The 21,869-nt window shown below is 35.0% G+C and overlaps 1 protein-coding gene across 1 annotated transcript in view; it reads left to right on the forward strand.

Annotated features, from left to right (window-relative positions):
• AGMO (alkylglycerol monooxygenase) overlaps positions 1–21,869 on the forward strand; it is a 376,559-nt gene that overhangs the window by 187,126 nt on the left and 167,564 nt on the right. Inside the window, exons 7-11 of the mRNA XM_067746237.1 lie at positions 10,804–10,870; positions 13,075–13,140; positions 13,228–13,307; positions 16,925–17,059; positions 18,526–18,642. Coding sequence (XP_067602338.1) covers positions 10,804–10,870; positions 13,075–13,140; positions 13,228–13,307; positions 16,925–17,059; positions 18,526–18,642 — 465 coding nt within the window. The remainder of the gene's footprint in view (positions 1–10,803; positions 10,871–13,074; positions 13,141–13,227; positions 13,308–16,924; positions 17,060–18,525; positions 18,643–21,869) is intronic.

Below are 21,869 nucleotides of genomic sequence, written 5' to 3' on the forward strand. Positions count from 1 at the left end.
AATGAAATAACATGTGTTAAGTATATAGTCTGGAAAATAATACGCTTTCAACCGATAGCAATTATGAAAAAGCAAAAAAACAACCAAAACAAAACAAACCCTGCATATTGGAACTGGTGCACAGAGACAGAGCTAATAGAAGCAGGTGTAACTGTTGCCAGTCACCCGCATGCATCAGAACTATTTGTGCTTACTCAAGATATAGAATCATGGTCCTGTTCTGAGAACCACAGAATCTAAATCTCTGGAGAGCAGGAGTAGGAAACTTGAGCAAGCTTCCCAAGAGATTAGACTGAACATTGTTGTGATGAAGTTTGAGCACAATGAATGCAGGAGGTGACAGTAAACTTCTTGAAGACAAAGACTATGTTTTATACCTCTTTGTTTTCCCATTGTCTTGTCTGGTCATGTTAACCAGATTCTTTATAATATGTGTATATAGTGAAGAGAAGCAGAAGGAGAAACAAGAAGAGAGTACCCATGGCAAATATTTGGATCAGAGAGGATGTGCTGTGGAATGAATTGTGTTCCTCCAAAATTCATATGGTGAAGCCTTAATCCCCACAGTGATGATATTTGGAGATGGAGCCTTTAGGAGGTAATCAGGTCTTGAAGGTGGAGCCCTCATGATGGGATTAGTGCTCATAGAAGAAGAGACAAAGAGGAGAGGATACAGAAAGAAGGTGGCTTTCACAAGATGCTGAATTTGCTGGCACCTTAATCTTGCACTTCTTCCCTTCTATCACTGTGAGAAATAAATGTTTGTTGTTTAAGCCACACAGTCTATTGTATTTAGTTACAGCATCCCAAACTGACTAAGACATGATGTACAGTTAAAAAATAAATAAATCTTTAATAAATTCTGAGGGACAAGGGGAGAAGTTGTCCTTTAGCTTGTCCTTAGAAGGAAAATATGCAAATAGGAACAGGACAAATTAATTTATGACAAACAGATACTTGTAGCTTCCAAACAACTAATTGAGAAATCATGCTATGATATTTGACTTTAAGCAATTGGTATTTACAAATATTTAACAGACTAAAATTTATAATGAGTGACAGGAGATCTGACCTATGAGATTGTAAACATTAAAATGCAGATTTATATCTAATGCTTAGCAACTGCCAGGTACATGGTCAGTAATCACTGACATTTGTTGATTAATGAATGTAAAAGCGACACTGAAATTGGGAATATGATCATCATGACAGACAAAATGTACTGAGCCTTAGAATGAGGCAAACATTTGGAGTTTGTGTAAGAACTACCTAAACTCTCAGTTTGTCAGTTACCTTCTTTTAACATGATGTTACTACCACTAATAACAGTGTGGTTCCTTTTCTCACTGAGTGACCAAATTGGTAAAATAAAATGATGTTACACAAGAATGAAGTTTTACATAGTTATGCTTATGAATATTTCCCATTTTTCTTAGGTCAATTTAATTGGTGTTGCTTTATAGAAGTCACTTGGAATCCACCTCCCTTTGAAGGAACACATTCAGCAGCTACTTACATTCATTTTTCTAAGGAAAAGTTAAAAGTGTTACTCAAAATGTAAGCTGAGATGAATTCAAATAGAATGCTAACTTGTCCACCTCTTGTTTGAGGAATAATACAATCATAAGTGACAAGAGTCAGCCTTCAAGGTAATTTATTACAAACACAGTTCTTTAAAACCCTTGTTTATTGTATAAACATAGCCTAGTCTCATTCTTCTTAAAACCAAGCTTTTAACTCTTTAACCCTGTGGTATGGATTCATCAAAAATTTACTCCCTATGAAGCTCTTTGTGATCCCAACAGTCCTGATTCCTCCAGATTGTTTTATTTCCAAACTATAAATATTGTTTTTTCACTCCTTAGTGTGGAAATTCAGCTACCTCCATATTACATGCTTACTGAAGTAGAAAACTGCCTAATCAGATAGGAAAACATTTGGCTGTGAATAAATCAGCATTTGTCGAGGATTTCAAAGTGTGAAAGTAGGCAGACAAGCCCAGATCCTAAGAGCTCTGCTTTCTCTTGCTTCCCTGTAGAGAAATCAAGAGGCTAATATGGCCTCCACTACCATCTGTCTAAATACTTGAATCTGTTGTCTTGAATTAACACAGCAGATCTAGTGGGGGGTATAATTAAGATTTTATTTTTACATTTCATCACCAGATGCTCTACAGTATAAATTTATCCATAACTGTTCAGATTGATTAAGTTTTTAATAAGGAAAACAATGGGTGTTTAAAGATCAACTAATTCAGAACAAGAAGTAAAATTATTTTAATATGTTGACTTGTAGTATTTATGGATTTTATCCTTTTTCTAAAACTTTAAGTGAGGAATTGCTATAGATTTTTTTGAGAGAGAAAAACCTATTCGTACATAAATATATATATGCAAACAATAAAAATCTAACATTGCCATTCATTCTACCTTTAAATTAATAAACTACCTGCTAATAAATTGTAATTTCCATTGTTTTATTCCGTGACCTTTCAAAAGATCTTAACACAGTACTTTCCATAAAATATGCACTCAGTAAATACCTATTGAATAAATGAAACCCACATAGGTTATTTTAATTTCCGTACAGTCAGATGAAGTTTATGAACAAGGGAGAATTCTCTACAGCATTCTCTGGCAACAAGCAATGGGACTGTTTGCAAAGCAGCACTATAGAAAACTAAGCAAAAGCATATATCTCTATTAAGGGTAGTTTTCAGCTTGAGACCTGGAAAAGGAACTCAATTTGCTTCTTGTTAAATAACTCTTGTGCCAGTTACATATTCAAATTTATTGTAAGCTCAAATGTCTCTGCTGTGCATTGTAATTGAAAACAAAACAAGACAAAAAAAAGAATGATTTTCTCATCCTTCCCGCAAAATCACAAAATTTTACGAGAAAGATAAGTTTTTAGAAAAGCTTTGTTTCTGAAATAGCTTTACCTTTCCATTGAAGAGACCATTGGGCTGTAAATAAGCTTCCTATGTGAAGTACCTGCATCTTGCTTTATTTCTTTTTACTTCTAAAACCTAGTAAAGTTCATAGAAATTCAATAAATGTTTGCAGAATGAATGGAATCCCTGACAAGAGACTTCTTGCTCTGATTATTCTGCAAGTAGCTTTTAATAAAAGACTTTGATAAGGACTTATAAATACAGGTTTTAATCCTCTGAAACAGATTATTTCCAACCCTAATAGAAAACCCTTACTGGTAGTTTGGTACCTAAAATTGTCATTGATTGGTATTTGAGTTTGTATTTAATATTTAGTATATATATAATAAATATATTTAATAGAAATAAATATATGTATATACATTAATATTTTTGTCCTTCAGGTTTTTTAATCTGTAAATGGGACTAAAATACTGGAAGGCATTATTGAAAGGTCATAGAAATATTTATAATCACTTTTCAAAAAGATATGCATGAGCCTATAGTTAATTGTAAAGATCTTTCCAAATAAAAGATTCTCCAAATTTTTAATACAAAAACACCCATGCATAGACATATACATAGATAGGTAGAAAGGCAGATAGATAGATAGATAGTTGAAAGAAAGAAGGAAAAAGTTAAAAAGAGAGAGAGAGAGGAAGGAAGGAAAAAAGGAAAGAAGGAAGAAAGAAAGAAAATTAGATAAGAAAAAGGCAAGTAATCATAATATAACTGTTAGTCCATTTAATTTTAGTTTGGGTTTGCACTGAATCTTGCCACTAATTTACCTGAAAAGTTTTGCTGTTTTTAGTCTGCACTTCAAGCATATGTTTCTTAGTTAAATATAACATGACAATGATTTTTATATCAGATGATAAATGTACTGGGAGCTGGCTTAGCATTTCCCTTAAATACTGATGCAGTGAAACCCAGAGGCCTGCAGTGGTATGGGTCCCTCTGGAACATCAATCACGCATGATGCTGTAAGGAGAAGTCTTGATTACTTAGAGTCAATGTCGTCACTGTAACCTGCGCTCATCTGAATGCAGGCATTTTTCTGCTACGGAGATTTCATTTCACTTCACCCTCAACCCAGTCGCCCCTCAGCATTTATCATATTGTTAGCACATTCATTTTTATAATGAGAATTCTGTAAAACACATGCTTTTTAAGACATATTTTCCCTATTATAATTTTTTCCTCTCAGACAGGATGCGTGAATATTTGTAAGCATCTCTTATTTGGAAAGAACTTTACAAATAACTATAAGCTCATGCTTTCTTTCTTAAAAGTAAGTTGTTATAAGGATCTCTGTGGCCTTTCAATAATATATTTTAGCATTTTGGTGCCAGTCTGCAGATAGAAAAACTGCAGGGTAGAAATGTAATATGGTATTCACATATTATTCCAAAATTGGGGAAAAAATAGAATTAGAGTTTTTAATATTAGATTTAGAAAGTCTCTTCCCTATCCTCAATAGTCAAAGTGAGGTGAGACGAGGCAATTTTCTAAGCAATACAGACAAACAAAATACTTTTCTCTTGAATTAATCACTTTCGTTGAAAGGAAATCTTGTCATCCAACTTGACCATCCGGTAATTATTTCTGTATTCTTAACTGAACTATAAAAATCGAACCCATGTTTCCCAATCAGAAGAATCCATGAAACTAATTAAGAAATGTATAGAATGGACTAAGTTACTTTTATAAGAAATAATTTCAGACAAGACACTAATTTAAAACACTTACTTTGATGCTTGTAGAGTTCAACTGTAAGTGATTTTTCAATTTCAATTGGAAAGACCTATTGAGGTATGTTTTTCATGTAATGTAAGGTAGTGAGAAAACTTCTGAGAACTATATCATGGAAAGAATTAATTGCAGTCAATTCATAATAGACATTTAAATATTTGATTTACCACGTGTACTTAGTTTATCAATTTCCAAAGCCAAATGATTTCAGGCTGGTAACCTACACACTATGAAGGTGTCATCACTCTTCTAGACTTGTAAGTTATCCAGCTCACTCAAAGTGTAACTGGAGGGTGGGTGGGGTGCGGGTGTCATGAGAACTCTCAAAGGAACTTTCAAAAGCACTTGATGACATGGAAACTACATTTTCTATTTCTGATTCATTTCATTGAAACTGAAGCCCACACAAACTGGTGCTAAGAGAGCATAAAGGTAATTCAGGAAATTCAGCTGCCGATGATTATCATAATTCAATTATCTCATCATCTAGCCTCTGATTTTCTGTGTGTGTGTGTTTTTTTTTGTTGTTGTTATTGTTGTTGTTAGCCCCTTTATGTTTAGTTATTTGTCTTAATTTTTCACCTCACTAAAACAAAAATTATGTTTGGACTCACTTTCCTGGCTTTAAACTCTAAGGACACTCCAGACTCATGTTTTGCCTCTAGCCTTGGCAGTAACTACCAGGCTCATTCCCTAATGCACCCCTTCCTCCAGCTTCCCAATTAGAAGACAGAAATTATACTGAGCCTCCCTCCTGAACTACACAAGACTAGAGCACAGTAAGACATTCACACCCATGACACAGAGTTTCTCCACCTTGGCACTATTGACATTTTGGACCAGATAACTCTTTTTTCTTTTTTTTCTTTAACATCTTTATTGGAGTATAATTGCTTTACAATGGTGTGTTGGTTTCTGCTTTACAACAAAATGAATCAGTTATATATGTTCCCATATCTCTTCCCTCTTGCGTCTCCCTCCCTCCCACCCTCCCTATCTCATCCCTCCAGGGGGTCACAAAGCACCGAGCTGATCTCCCTGTGCTATGTGGCTGCTTCCCAGATAACTCTTATTTTCGGGGAATGTCTTGTGCCCTGTGGGGTGGTTAGCAGCACTAAAACCTACTACTCAGTAATACAGTAGCACTTTCCCCAGCTGAGACAACCAAAAATATCTCCAGACATTGTCACCAGTCCCCTGGGAGCATAATCACCCCTGTTTAAGAACCACTACTATAAAGGCAGAAGTGTGGAGGGCAGTAAAGTTGACTTATCTACCCAATATAATCTCGCTGAGAAATCACTATGTGCAAACCAATGTTGTATGTGCTGTGAGAAACTTCGAGAAGGGTGAGACCCAGTTTCTGTCTTCACAGAAATGAACACAAATAATTAGGACATAGGACAGACCGACATAAAAAGTAGTGGTATCTTGATATGTACTCAGAGAAAGGAAAACAAAATTCCCTTTAGAAAAATCCAGAAGAGTGCTTGGAAAATTTAACTAGGTCTTGGAGGTAGAGCATGATTCCAGCAGGTCAGGATGGGACATGAAGATCTTAGAGGCAAAAGTAAGAGCATTGGGATTGGTCTTGAGGAAAAATGTGAACGGCTTTGAATTCCAGATGTTTTGGACTTTATTTAGTTCATTATGAAGATCCTTTTATTTGAATTCATTTTAGTTTTGATGAGAGGAAATGACATGATGAAATGACATGATGAAACTCATGGTTCCTGTTCTCTTACTTTTACATTTAACTCTTCTTCCCTACATCCACCATAAATTGTGGAGAGAGAAATAAGGAGTTTGTGACCACTGCAGCAAATCCAGTCCAGAGCACTTCTGCTGGATAAAGGTTAATCAATAGAATGAATGGAGCTTATAATTATAAAATTGTTACTTTTATTATTTATTTATTTTTAATAATTTATTATTAAACAAGTAAAAGCAGCTTAAGAAACAATCTTTTTGGAAAACAATGATTTCACGAAATAGGCAGAAAAAAATGTTAAAGTTACTGTCTTTGAAGATTGGGTGGGAAATTAGCACCCAAGTTTTAATAATACAGAAACCAAAAACACAATATAAATAAGAAGGGCAAAGGCAACAACCTAAAGCACTCTGTTTAGGACATTGATTCTTAACCTCTGGGGACTTATGTATCCCTTTGAGTATATTGTGAAAATAGTAGTTTTCCCCAAGAAAATACCCATAGTCACATATTCATAAAATTTGGTATGACACTTCAGGGTGTTCTTGGCCTTTTGAAGCCCATAAATGGCCCTTCTAGACATCCATGGCCCTCAGATTATAAAACCCTGATAGAAAACTACAGGATACAAGACACAGACCGTTGCTTTAGAGACCTAAGAAGCCCCAGAAGTGCCTAAAATACGATGAGCGCAATGTAGAAGCTGAAATTCCTGGGCTCTTTCTAAATAACTGGATTTCATTTTGAAATGTAGTCAAAAAGCACTTAGTTATCATTTCCCGTTAAAGTTCTAAAAATTTAGATTTCTTTTATTTGATGGAAAAAGTGCTATATCTCATAAAGCAACATGATAGAAAAATAGAAGGATTACTGAGTTGAAACTGAGAAGACTTTAGGGCTTCTTCTAAGATGTTTAAACTTGGATTAGTAATTTAACTTCTCCGAGCTTCAGTTTTATGCTTTTTTGTAATAGAGTATTGCACTATATTATTTTTAAGTCCTCTATATGTTCTAAAATTTTATAATTTAAATTAACTCATCTAAATCTAAAAAAAAAAGCAAGACAACTAACTTCTAAAAATGAGAATAGCTCCAGTTATGTTCACAGTAAAATATTTTCGGGAAGTGATTCAAAGCTAGATGTGGTTGAATTTCTAAATGACTGAATTTGCAAAAATGGGTGATAAGTCGTCCCACTCAGCTCTTATTAGTTATTAATTACTTCTCCATGACTTTGAATCAGAAGGGTTTACTACAAGAGAGGTTCTGACTGGGCTGTCTGAATGATGAATCATTTCCCACACCAAGGTGGTCTTCCCCAGCTCCAAGGTACTCATAGGCACTACAAGGAAATTTAACTCTGGTTGCCTGTGTTATACTTGGCATTTTACTAAAAAAAGAAAAAAAAAAAAAGGAATTTTCAATATTGATATCACCATGCTTTAGCCTGCAGAAGCAAAAGATTTTCTTTGAGGAAAAGTACTTGACATTAAAAAAATAATGCCCGCAGCCAAGGCTCCAATCATCTGAATTCACTTACCATTTGTGGGGCTTTAAATCTGGCTGCACACACGCCGGGACCAAGGATTAGAAATGCATCTGGGTAGCAGAAACCAGTTAGTGTAGTCTCCTCTACCCCCTTTTGTTGTCTGTTTTTGTAACATATGTTAGCCACCAAAGACACAAACAAGGATAAAATGGTTTTCTCCTTTCCCATCTGGTTCTCTGCCAGAGATACAAAGCCTGAGCAGAGCATCAGATTTCAATGTCCTGACTGCTGAGAAACCCCCTTCTTGTTCTCTATCCGTCACCATTCTTCTTCTCAACAAATATTTTTCCACCAGTACAAAGCAATGTAGTCCAATAAAATTAAGGGTTATTTCTACTTACTCCCCTCCCAATTTCTGGTCATTAATAGTGCATTTGTGGGATAATATTTTTGCCTCTTATTTCACAGGACTGTGGTCTGATATAAGGGCTATATATTCACCGTATTTTGAACTCCTGAAATTAAAAACTGCAGAGATTTTTTTTCATGTATAAATGAGTTCTGTTGTATGAATCAATGAAAAAGTCTTATGGATCAACAAAAAAAGTCTGTTGTTTGGATCCCATAATACATTTCTTATGGATAACTTTAAAAATGGCTACAGAACTCTAGATTAGAAAAGAGAGACAAGAAGAAAGAGAGAGAGAGAGAGAGAGAGAGAGAGATAACATATTACATATCCTCTGCATTGCAAACATTTGCATCCTTTGCATGCCTGTACCGTAATGGAAACCGAGAACCCCTTAGAAGCTGGGCAGCAGGGAAGGAGGCAAGGACTGTTTCTTTCAGGTGTGCAGTGAGTCTAATAAGGAGATGCTGGTGACACCTGCCCTATGAAGAGATGCAACATTGTTATGTGGCAGCGCTGCTGCTGCTTCTCCTTCAGGAACGTGCAGGACCCCACAAGCTGAGGACCGTGTGGCTCCTGCGGCTCTGCATGTCTGCAGAGCAATTGCAGATTGGGTGTTTCAGTGTCAGAGGTTGCCAAAAAAGTATTAAACCCTGCCATATAAAGAGTTACAACATAGATATATGTTTGGGACTATAGGGCTCTATCAATATTAATATTTTCAACCAACTAACTGAGCATTACTGTATATTACTAGAGTAGTAATTTCTTTTATTTAAATTTGTCTTAAAAATTTTAAAACATTCAGAAAAGTAGAATAATAGAATGAATGTTTCTAGCTCCATAACTTCAATTTAAAAATCATTATGATATCTTGTAATAACCTATAATGGAAAAGAATCTGAAAAATAATAGATAATAGATAGATATGTATGACTGAATCACTTTGCTGTACACCTGAAATGAATACAACATTGTAAATCAACTATATTTCAATAAAAACACTATGATTTTGATTCATTTTCATCAGGTATTCTTTTTTTCTTTTTCCTTTTCATTGCCAAATATGATGAAGCAAAACCTAGATCTCATGTCACGTATACTTTAGTTATACAACTCTTAAAAAACAATTACATTTTCTCATGCAATGACAATGCCATCATAACTCCTAATAAAACAGTATTCTTATCATGTCATACTATGTTTATAATCAGTTTTCTCTCATTGCCTATAAAATGTCTTTTATATTTGGTTTGTTCAAATCAGTATCTAAACAAGATCCCCACAATACGTTTGGTTGTATGTATCTTAAATATCTTTTCATCTGAAGCAGTCCCAGCTCCCTGTTTTTTCTCGTACCACTGACTTGTTGCCAAATTCATGTCAGTGTTACTATTTCAGTGACTATTTTTCCCCTTAAGTAGCATTTAACATATTACTTTATTCCTTATATATCCTTTAAATGGAAGTTAACTTTAAAGGTGAGTAATTTCTTAAAATATCAATGTATTGATTTTGTCATAAATAGGCTCTAAAAGATCTATTTAGATTGTGATTAAAGAAAAGTAAAAGACTGTTATCTGCCATGGTTGATGGAAGAAAGAATAATGTAATTGAGATGAAAAGCGTTCCCACATTGTCCAATATTAACTGTATGACATAATGGATATCTTAAATATGGCCTGCTGTTCTAATTTATGGTAACTACCTGGTTTCTACACTCTTTAGAGTGTGCAGACTCTGGCATAGGAGGTTCTTACTGAGAAATGTTGAGAGAGAACATTAGAGAATAATAGATGCTATTTTAAAGGGTCTTTAATTCCAAAAAAGCCCCTTTACATATTTGACTTTGAATCGTGCCTCAGAAATGGACTGGAAGATGGGGCATCTACAGTAAGAGAACATTTAGGAGTCTATTTGAATAAGCAAGGATCACCGTAATGCAACTGCAATACTAAGTTACTGCATGACTGATTATTGGGTGAAACCAACTCCAGAAAACGAATATAATACTGGGTTTCCCTTCGCCTAGTTATGCTCTGTTAACATAAGTCATCAAAGACATAGCTGATGGGTGAAGAACATAAAATGACATGAAACTTAAAGAAGTATGCCTTGGCAATAGTAGCATCTAAATACGTTAACATTTGTAATCCTCAGAACATTATTATGTAGATACTATTATTTCCATTTTAAAGATAAGGAATCTGACTTATAAAAAGCTTAAGTAATTTCCCCCAGTACCACATAATAATAAATAGAGGATTCAGGGACTGAACTGAGGCAGTCAGTTCACTACTCTTAACCTCACTACTCTACTATATTGTCTCTTAAAATATCGTGATGAGCTAATTGTTATCTTTATATGAACACCAGAAGATAGAGAACCTTCTTAGGACTCTAATGCAAACCGTGGAACTAGCAATATGTCTTAACCCATATGGGATTTTAATGTGAGTACCTAAATATTATATATAATTTAATAACTATGTTCCTTTTCTTTTAAACAGGTCATCGATAACCTTGGTCCTTTGGAACTGATTCTTAATACTCCTAGCCATCATAGGGTTCATCATGGTGAGGAAATTCGATCTCTTCTTTCATTCCTTCCTCATTTCTTGAAAAATGACATTATTATTTTGTATCACTTCAGCACAATTACCCAACCTAGTCACCACACACTGCAAATAGGCATTTGCTTCTTCCTTTGTACCTGGACAAACCTCATCTATAAAGAAAGGACTGGAGGAAAACAAAACAAAACAAAATCCTCTCCATAGCTGACTTTTGAATTTCCTTTTTGCTTAGCTCTCCTCAGATGTAATGGAAAAAGGAGTTAACCAGCTGAGGGGGTACACACTTCATATTGTGAGGAGCTTGTTGAAAGTTACTCCTTGACCCCATGCTGAGGGTCATTCCTGTATACAGTCATAGTGTCTTGGTCTTAAAAACTGTTGGTATTTAAGGAAAGCCTAATAAACAACACTTCACTTTCTGCCTAAATTCTATGAACAAACTCAACATACACTGCTTTTTCCTGACAAAGAAAAAAAATCCCATGTGACCAGTGCCTAAGGTTTAAAGACACTAGCTTAAGAAATAACAGAAGTATTTACATTTGCTCACCAAAAGACCTGTAAAGAGTGTGCATATTGACATTATTTGTATTAGGTAATAGGAAAAAAAGATATAATTCGCATGTTTGTCAGCAATAGAACAGATACACTGTAGACTATTCATGTAATGGAGAACTACATCGCAATGAAAATGTCCAACCTATTATAACATGTAATGGCATGAATAAATCTCACAAATGCCATTTTGAGAGACAGAAGCTAGTAAGAAAATAATATATATTATTGTTCTGTTTTTATAAGTTTCCAGGCATCACAGGCAGTAGTACTGGCACACGTCAGGCCTGCCTTCCCAAGGTGGGCAGGTCCCTTTCCCTGGGACAGGGAGCAGAGCAGAAGCACAAGCTCCTCCAGGTGGGGAGAGGCTGGGGTCCTGCTGCACATGTGCAGTTTCCCCTTCCAAACTCCACAGTCATACCTCCACCACAGGGAATTATTACTGAGTTGGTACAGAGGTCAAGAGCATTATGCTCTTGCTGTTCCCTCCATATTAAAGGAAACACAAGGACTGGAGAAAAACATGTCCACATTGAAAAAGAAATAGTTGCTAGTTTCCTGTTTGGCCTTAGAGCACCTTCGCATGCGTGTTGCTTTATATCAGGCATTCTCAGCCTCTGCACTATTAACATTTTGGACCAGATACTTCTTCACTTGGGAATGTGGGGAGAGCGTGCAGGCTGCCCTGTGTATTATAAGATGTTGGTCTCTACGTATTAGATGCTAATAGTATCCCCTCCCAGTTATGACTCTTAACAGTGTCTCCAGACATTGCCACATATTCCCTGAGGTTCAAAGTGCTCCCTCACCCAACTGGGAGCCACTGTTTAGCCTACGTGTGGCAATGAGTTGGTGGATCTGTGTAGCCAGCCCCACTCTACTTTTGTACCAGGGGAGAATTTTCCTTGTACCTTTACATTCATGTGTACATTTGCATGTACAGTAGATGTGTAAAGAAATGAGGACACGTGGAGACAGTTGAATTTATTGGAGTAGTGGCTTGGTGGATTAATATTCTTTTTCCTTTGATTTACAATCATGTGGATATGATTGTGTTTATTTAATTTTTTTAAATTAGTAAACTATGTCCAACTCTTTAAATTTAAACTATTATTTATTTGGGGCATTAAAATATCATGTATGTTATGAGTCAATGAATATAATCAAAGGTAACTTAATTTTTACTTATGTCTTTTGTGATGAAAAAAATAGGAAAGTCTTACTGTAAGTGGAAAATTTTCTTCCTGGAAAAGAGGCAGTGAAAAGGTGTAAAGATCACATCAAAAAAAAATGCATATATTATTGATATTTATCTTATTTCATATTGCCTTTTGTTCTGGACCATTTAATTTTTAATTATTACTTTTTAATAGTCCTAAAAAAAAAGAATTACTTAGAATTATCCCAGATTTTTAAAGACCAGAAAAATTGTGAACGATGCTTTTTTAGAAATCTGGGATAATTCTAAATATCTATGGCTTTAAGGAAGTCTTTGCTCTTTTTAGTAAAATCAGTTGGAAAATAAATACTCAGTTTACTAGCAAATAAAGTCTAGTGTTGTCAGTGAAAAGATATTTTTAGGAATATCATTGTTTCAAAAAGTATAACTTCCATTTTCAAAAATTTTTTTTTAAATATTTTGTCTCATAGGCAGAAATCGTTATTGCATAGACAAAAATTTTGCCGGAACTCTTATTATATGGGATAGAATTTTTGGTAAGTAAAAACTATGAGCATTTAAAAAATTAAATTAGCTCCTTCATTCACAGAAAGTCAATCATATCATTATTGTTTATCTTCCAGGAACATTTGAGGCAGAAAAGGAAAAAGTTGTATATGGTCTAACACATCCCATTAATTCATTTGAACCTTTCAAGGTGCAGGTAATGTACTTGGTTTTATTTCTTCTGAATTGATTCCATCCTTTTATAAATTTTATATTTGAAAGAAAAATCAGCTGTTGAAAGGTGGAAGCACATTACACTAGCCTTAAAAAATATATATTTTAACTGTAAAAGAATTTAGAAATAACTCTGGCACTCAAAGCCTTGAATCAAATTGGGCAGAATACATTTGAAAACAATTCATTGTAAGAATTTTAAAATATGTCTGTTACCTAGAATTAAAAGAAATAGCTCTTTAGCAAACATACCCTTTCTCAGAATAGACCTGAAATATATTCATGTATTCAGAAGGAGCGGTAGTAAAATGTATAATTAAGGCTGATCCCAGAGTAAGAAAAATATTTGCTTCAAGCCTGCATGACTCTGGTTAGAAATTCAGGGTGAGGCCTTTGCCCTCCTCTTCTTGGACGGAGGTGTCAGGAGCTATTACGGGTTGGTTAGGTTTGCACGTTGCCTCACCTGCTAAGACTTGTTGCCCTGGACCAGTTTTCTGTCAGACATGTGGTATTGGTTGTTCGCTGGTCTCAATGGTTGGCACTAGAGAAATAAGGAATGTCTGTGAAGCTCTGATCCGTCAGTAGCAGAGCACCGCAGACACTCCCAGGGGTCGGGACTAATAAATGAGAAAAAGATAAAAATGCTTGAAAAAATGAAGAGATCAGTCAATGACAGCTCTGTCCAGGGGACTGGATATACAGCATTCAGAAAGGGAAGAAAGTACAGGTTCATGTTGGGTCTGCTTTTCAAAGCTACTTCTTCAAGGTTTTTAAAGAAAGTTAAAGTAACAAAATAAATGGACATTTATTGAACTTTTACTATGTGCAGGACATTGCTAACAGCACACGTGTTTAATTTAACCATTACTAAAACCTTATAAGGTAGTGGTTCTTTTTAACCTCAGTGTTTTGGTGGATGAAACTGAGGTTCTCAGGATTTAAATAATTCCCCCGCCTAAACACAGTTTGTCAGATGCTAACCTAAGTAGGGTGGGTTGAAGGCCAAGCCCCAAACTTGATTAACTCAATTTTCAAGTGAAAGGCATTTTTATGTCTCTGTTCAGAAGAGAAAAGTTGATTATTTCTCTTCTTTCTTCTCAACTAGTGGCATTTCTTTCTCTGTCTTTGGTTCTCTTTCTTTTGGTTAGGCATTACCAAGAATATGATTTTTTTCAGGAGAATCCAGGTACTTCCTTAATAATAAACATTTCTAGGTACGTTCTTGATAGAACTGAAATCAGTTTCAAGATAATACATTGAGAGCCACTTCTTCACTGGGCGTGGTCTTGTCTTCATAATGTAGAGATTAAGAAGGAAATACAGCTTGGTCCCTGCCCTCTAGGAGAGAGCCTTTCAAACTTAATGTGCATATGAATCATGGGAGGATCTTATTAAAGTAGGGTTCAGTAGGTCTGAAATCTGGCCAAGATACTGTGTTTCTAACAAGCTCCCAGGAGATGCCGACACTGCTGGTTCATGGCAATCCTTTAGCTAGCAAGGCTTTGGGAGTGTACACACATGGAGGAAAAGGGGTTCATATTCGAGATACAATAAGAAGTTGAAAACTGCATCACATGAGCTGCACAAGGAGTTGGATGATTAGGATTTGGAGACACAGTATTCAGTCATAGGTCTTTATGAGCTGCTGCTAAATCTGCCCTCATGTAAACATTGCCTTTAGCGTAATAGTTGTCACAACTGTGTCTAAGTTTTAGTCTCCTACATACTCACTTATATTGTAAGAAATATCAAATCAGCGAGTTGTAATAATTAGGAGTTCCTAAACCTACAAAATCACGTATTTACTTTCACTTGTATTCCTTTATATTAGCTAAATTTCTCAACCTCCCATCAGAGGCATCAAAAGCACCTTAGGATGGCCCCTGTTAGATGGAGAGGATTTTTTCCCCTTTGACACTAGGTATAGACCATTCATTTTGCTTTCCTTTGGAGTCCAAGAGTTTCAGGGCATTGGAAAACAAGTAAGTGAGAAAGTACTCCTTATTTAAAAGCCCTGTATTCTCATGGTTTGTGTCTAGAATGATAGCAGTAAATTTTCAGTCAGGTTTTTCTTTTTTTTTTTTTTTTTTGGTGGTGTTGTGTCTTCGTTGCTGCGCGCAGGCTTTCTCTCGTTGTATCGAGTGGGGGCTGCTCTTCACTGTGGTGCGCGGGCTTCTCATTGCAGTGGCTTCTCTTGTTGCAGAGCACGGGCTCTAGGCGCACAGGCATCAGTAGTTGCAGCACGTGGGCTCAGTAGTTGTGACATGCAGGCCCTAGAGCGCATGGGCTTCAGTAGTTGTGGCACATGGGCTCGGTAGTTGTGGCGTGTGGGTTCTAGGGCATGCAGGCTTCAGTAGTTGTGGCGCATGGGCTTAGTTGCTCTGCGGCATGTGGGATGTCCCCAGACCAGGGATCAAACCTGTGTTCCCTGCATTGGCAGGTGGATTCTTAACCACTCTGCCACCAGGGAAGTCTTGTACTCAGTTTTTAAAATAACAAAACAGGTAAGTATATTAATGCGTGTTGTAACATTAATTTTCTATGTTATTATTATTGCAAATCCTCAGGATAAGTTTCCATCTAACATTTCCTTTTTCTTTAAAATCTGCTCAGCTAAATCCTACATTGTTGCTTAATTGCTTCAGATTCCTTATTATAATATTTCAAGTAATTTTAAAAACAATTTTTATAATACTAGCAGTTTAAATTCTGTAAGAGATAGTGAAAATACCAATGAGACCACAAATTCTGATAGAGCCATAACTTCTTTCTACATTAATTTATCACTACATGTATAATAGAACTCATTTCGAGTCAACAGCTGATGCCCAATATCTAGGATTATTTTTAATCCTATGATACATTTTTATAATATATATGATATGTATAGCTATTTATCCTAATAGCCAGTATTTGTTGAGTCCTTGTCATGTGTGGGCATACTTTTAACTTTATACATATCAAATGTGTGTTATTTAAAGAATGTGAATTCCTGCTATAAGCCTCAAGGTAAACTTCTGACTCAGCGAACTTTTCCTATTACAGAATGTGGTCTATCTATTTAATCCTCAGAGGTCTACCATCAGAAATGGTTTTGAACATTTTTTCTTAAAATGAGGTGTTTGTCTGTAATTCAATACATTAAATAAAAGATTATTTTAAAAATATATAACAGATATGCAATATTTGTGTGATTCCATGTTCAACTTTAAAAACCATTTAGCGAGATGTGGCTGTCGAGTGCACAGGCTGCTAGTTAAATCCATTGGAAGCAAATTCTCTGAACTCACTTTTTATTCTTTGCTAATTTTCTAAACAATTGCCCTATTATTAAATTTCCTGTTTATAATTTTGTGGAGCTTCAGAAATATTGACAAGAACACATTTAAATGTGAACGTATGCAGAATGCATAGAATGAATTTCAATTTATAATGCAATTGCATATTAATCAATATTAGCAAATTATACATAACCTATATATTAAAGAATAATTTGTAAGTTACATTAAACAATAAAATAAAATCCATGATTTAATGTATTTAATCTTTTTTGTTATGGTCTTTTCTTATCTTAAATAGACTATATTTTTATTCTTCTAGTTCCACCATTTACTTACCATATGGACTACATTCTGGGCCACACCTGGATTCTTCAATAAGTTTTCTGTCATATTTAAAGGACCAGGATGGGGTCCAGGTAAACCAAGACTTGGACTGATTGAAGAAATTCCAGAGGTAAATAAAGTTCATGAATTCGATGATGGCAAAGATTAATTTCATATTGTCAGGTCTACAGCCGGCCTGTAATACATGCTGACTTCATGCAAATCTGAAAAAAGATGTTCCCTTAGGCAGATACAGCCCTGTAATGTGTAAATTAATAAGTGGACACCACCTAGGGGCCATTAAGAGGGGTGCCTTCTCCCAGACTGACACTGCCTCTTACTAGGGAGCATGGTTTGGGGCAGAGCAGCAGAGGCTGGTTTTCTTGGCTCAAACCCACAGCCGAGAGCCTTTGTGTAGTGCAGAAACCACACAGACACTTATGGATCCGTCACAGAGAGGCTTAGAGAAGATTCAGTCGAGCCTTCATTTTGTCCATGAAAAACTGAGGTCTCCAGAATAAAAGGTCTAAAGTCATACCGAAATGATGTGGTTATTAGATTAGATTACAACTTTATTCATTTCATAGTGGTGTAGTAGCATTAAATACAGAAATCCCATGAAAAACTAAAAATAAACAAGGTAGAGGTTTAAAACACTGAAAATCAAATGAAAAATACAGTTTCAATATGGAATTTCTCTTATGAAATGGAGGAAAAGGAATTTCTTTCCAATCATTTAGGATATGTATTGAGATTGCTTATCAAAATAACTGTCATTGATAGTAATATAGAAACAATAAGCTACTGTTGATTTGAAAGATAATTATGAGTATAAAAATTAGCCAGTATTCAAGAAAATGAAATATGTTTTATTTGAATATTGTTATTTTTCAAAAATCCTGATCTGAATAAGGATATTTTCTCATCCACTTATGAAAGCTGCTGTGTTGGAATTTCCAGACACTTGGTTATGTTCACAGTTAGTTATATAACAATGATCTGACTTGATATAAGTGAAAATAATTTGCTTATTTCAGCTCCAGAAAGTCTAGTCAGCTACAGTTCATTTATTATTTTCCTTTTTTGCAATAGATAATTCAAAGTGAATGTTTTAAAATCATATCGATGCCTAAATCTGCATTATAAGGATAGGATTATATTATTTCTGGGAAACTGTAGTTTGGGAAAGCTGTTTTCAATAAGACAGTATTTGCCTTTGAAGCATGAATATCTACGCTATCCCAAATCACCTTCCATTTTCTCTTTTGCTATACTTTGATGTATAATCATGGACATATTTTCATATTTCATATTACATGTTCATTTTGCTTATGTTAATCATCAGTATCAATTCTTACAGTGCTCTGTATAAAGCAGAGTAGATCAGAATCATAATGCTTCTGAAATGAAAAACAAGTCTCCTAATTTTTACATTTTTTCTATCCAAAGTAATAAACGTTAGAGTCACTTCGAGGATTAAAAAAGATAGCAAAACCTTTCATTCCTTTTTGCATATCTCCTCTTCACTTAGTGTGAATTTCAGTGTGAGAGATAAGGGAACAATATAATGGAAAGGCTTCTTTCTTATCTTCCTAGGTCAAGGGGGAAGAAGTTCCCTTCTCATCAGCAGCATCTCGGCTATTAAAGACATATGCAGTTGTACAGTTTGCTCTGATACTAACATTTTATGAAGAGACCTATACAGATAAAGCTGTAAGTGGTGCTCATTTTAAATAGAGTGTGAAAAAGTTATCTGTCACTTTGAAGATGAAAATAAGCTCTATTATAGCTGTGCTCTATTCTTTTCTGTAATAATCTTTGAATTTTGGCAATGTCTCACATTTAAACAGGTAAACTGATTCTTCTAGAATTAATTTAATTAATGTAAGTTAATTAATTGTATCCAAAGTGTTGTGTATAAGATGTCCATCAAATGGTATATAATTGATCTAAAATATAAGTAGGAAATGATTTGTCACAAATAAATTCTTCAACAATAAAAAGAAGTATTTCAGAAGCTAGAATTAAATGTGTTGGGGAAAGCAGACTTTATAGCAATTTCAACATGCTTATCTTCAATTAAAGAATACCCTGATAACTTGAGTTTAGGGGGTTTGCAATGTACAGTTAACTTCATTTATTTTGTCCTTTCTAAATATTTGAAATATTCCTGAAGCACAAGAGCACTGGACCAGGGTTTAGAATCTGGATTCTGATTCAGGCATTACCACCTGGGGAATCATTTTTTGGCAACATGAGAATACCCTCACTGCCTATATTTTGGAGAAAACAAAAATAGCATAATGTATGTAAAAATGCACTGTAAACCATAAAAAGATTAAAAACAGAGGTATTTTTAAATATTTGCTTTGTTTCACAGATTTATTCATATTATATTCTTCCAAAAAGGATTTACAATAGTTCAAAGAGGTACATAAATTATAGTAAAGTAACTAACTTGGAAGTAGGTGAAATTGAAAATAGGGTGACAGAAGAATGAAAAATCAGTATCTCACTTTGTTACCAAGGTAGTATGTACCTCATGAAAGAACCTCACTGAGTCAGGGATGTTGAGGCCTCACATAGCAGCACTGTATGAGTAATGTTTACGCTCTAAAGAAACAGGGAAAGCGGACTTCCATTTCTAGCAAAATGGTGGGTTAAATACACCTACTTCTTTTTAAGGCATATCAAACACCTAAAATTGCTGGACAAAATGTAATTTTTAAGAAAAACCTTTAAATACACTGCATAGATGAGTAGGCAAAAAATTGAGGTACTCCTTAGAGGCTAAAAATGTTGAGAAAATGCAAATCCAATGAGGTGCTCTTCCTGACAGCTCTCCCAGGCACTGAAAAATCTCTGTTGATCAAGACCTTAAGGGACTCGAAACAAAGCTGAGAGCCTACGTGGGTGGAAAGTCAGTTAAAAAACTTCAAGTAACACAACTGAAAGCAAAAGAAATACTCTCAGCAAGGGGAGGGGGAGGAGGATGAGAAAAAGAAACGTAAAAAGGAAACTTACCCATACTGGACTTGGCTTTGAGGAGGCAGAAAAAAGCCTTCCCTGAGAATTTTTGACTACAAACCACCTCTCACTCAGATATGGATCCAGGATTTACACTAACCATTGATTTATAAACCTAAACTAAGTGTGTAGTCTCAGATTAGGACTCATGTTTAAAAGACCCATGCAAATCATGCTTAGAGCAATCCCCTCAAACTCAGGTCTCAGCATAGTCCCCCCAGGTAATGTCTCAGTGATGATGAACTGAGAGATAAAAAGCACAGAAACACACTAGGAGAAAGCCACTATGACAAAGCATTAACAGAAACAACAAGCGACAGAATTATACCCTCAAAAAAAAACAGATTTTGAAAATAAAATCAATTAAAAGATAAATTAAGTAAATTTAATATATTTGAAAAAGCAAAAGTTGAAATTAAAAAGAAATTAGAAATTATGGAAAATCAAGAAACAATGGTGAAACACATTTAGAAATAATCAAATTAGACTTCTAGAACTCAAAAATATAATGGACATAAGGAAGTCAATGACTTCGTTGGCAGTTTAAAGACAACTAAAGCGAGAATTAGTACATTAAAAGAGCAAAAAAAGTATCCATTATACAGTGTGAACAGACAATGATATTAAAAAATATAACAGAAGTTATCTTTAGACATAAAAAACAGTGTGAAAAAGTCTAAGATAATACAAGAATCTAGAAAAAATGCAGATGAATACAAATAGGATTAGTAGGCAGTGAATTCAAAAAAGATAAATTACCTTTTTCAAAGATTAAGTAAGCGCTATTGAAAGATGTCAGTCTGTCCATGAAAGCTCCGTAATAGAAGTTAATAAATGATATACACAGAAAAATTAGTCTAAGTTTTCTAAAATAATTTTAATATATAAAGCCTATGGAATTATATTTAATAATTAGATACCATTGTAAAAATCACAGTGTATTCTATTGGAACAATTCTAAGTATTCCATATGACTCGCACAGTGAGTTCTATAAATAAGTCTACTCAAAATAGGTCACTGAGTGTATTAAGAAGGACTCTTTGGTTGTATATGACAGAAATTCAACTTAGAGTGAATTTATTAACTCATATAACTGAAGAGTCTGGGGTTTTTCTTCTTTAGGCAGTGCTGGATCCAGTGAGTCAAGTAACTTCATCAGGAATCTTCTCATTCTTTTCTGCAGTTATGCATTTCTCAAAGCAGATTCTCCTACAGGCTCTCAACCTTCATGGTAGCAAGATGGTTACCAGCAGCTCTAGCTTTAAATACTTCCACACAAGGAACTCCAGAAGTGAAAGTTCCAAGTTGGAGTCTGATGTTATGGGTGGGTTCATCTGGGTATCACTGAACCCATCAAAGTGATCAAGCCTGGATCACAGACCATTTAATCTGTCAATGCGAGGACAGGGCCAGTGATAGGAAGGCTTGAAAGACATATTGAGATGATAGTTTCTGGAAAAAAGGAAATAGACTCAAGTAGGCAAAAATAACAAATGTTAGATCTATATGAATCCTTCTCACTCCTAAATACTATGTGATTTGAACTTCTTTTCAAAGAATATTCTTTGAACACTCATAAATGTTTAGTAACATAATAAACCTTCCTGTAGGATATCATTTTAAAGTGTCTATGATATGAGTGTCCATTAGATATCTTCTGTTCTAAGAAACAGATTATCCAATTAAATGTGGCTTAAGTATAACTGAAAATTCAGAGGTGAGTATTTCCAGGATTGATTAGTTCAGCAATTCAAACATGTGGAGTTTCCAAAAAGGCTTCTCTACAGTTCTCTGGGCTTTCATCATCATAATTACAGCAACTCAAGGCATCATGTCCTGACACTGTGACCAAAGGCAGCAAGTTCAGTTCTCCTAGAGCATCTTGTAAATTTCACTTAAGAAGGAGGGGAAA

The sequence above is a fragment of the Pseudorca crassidens genome, chromosome 8, assembly GCF_039906515.1.
Source record: "Pseudorca crassidens isolate mPseCra1 chromosome 8, mPseCra1.hap1, whole genome shotgun sequence".
Classification (NCBI taxonomy): domain Eukaryota; kingdom Metazoa; phylum Chordata; class Mammalia; order Artiodactyla; family Delphinidae; genus Pseudorca; species Pseudorca crassidens.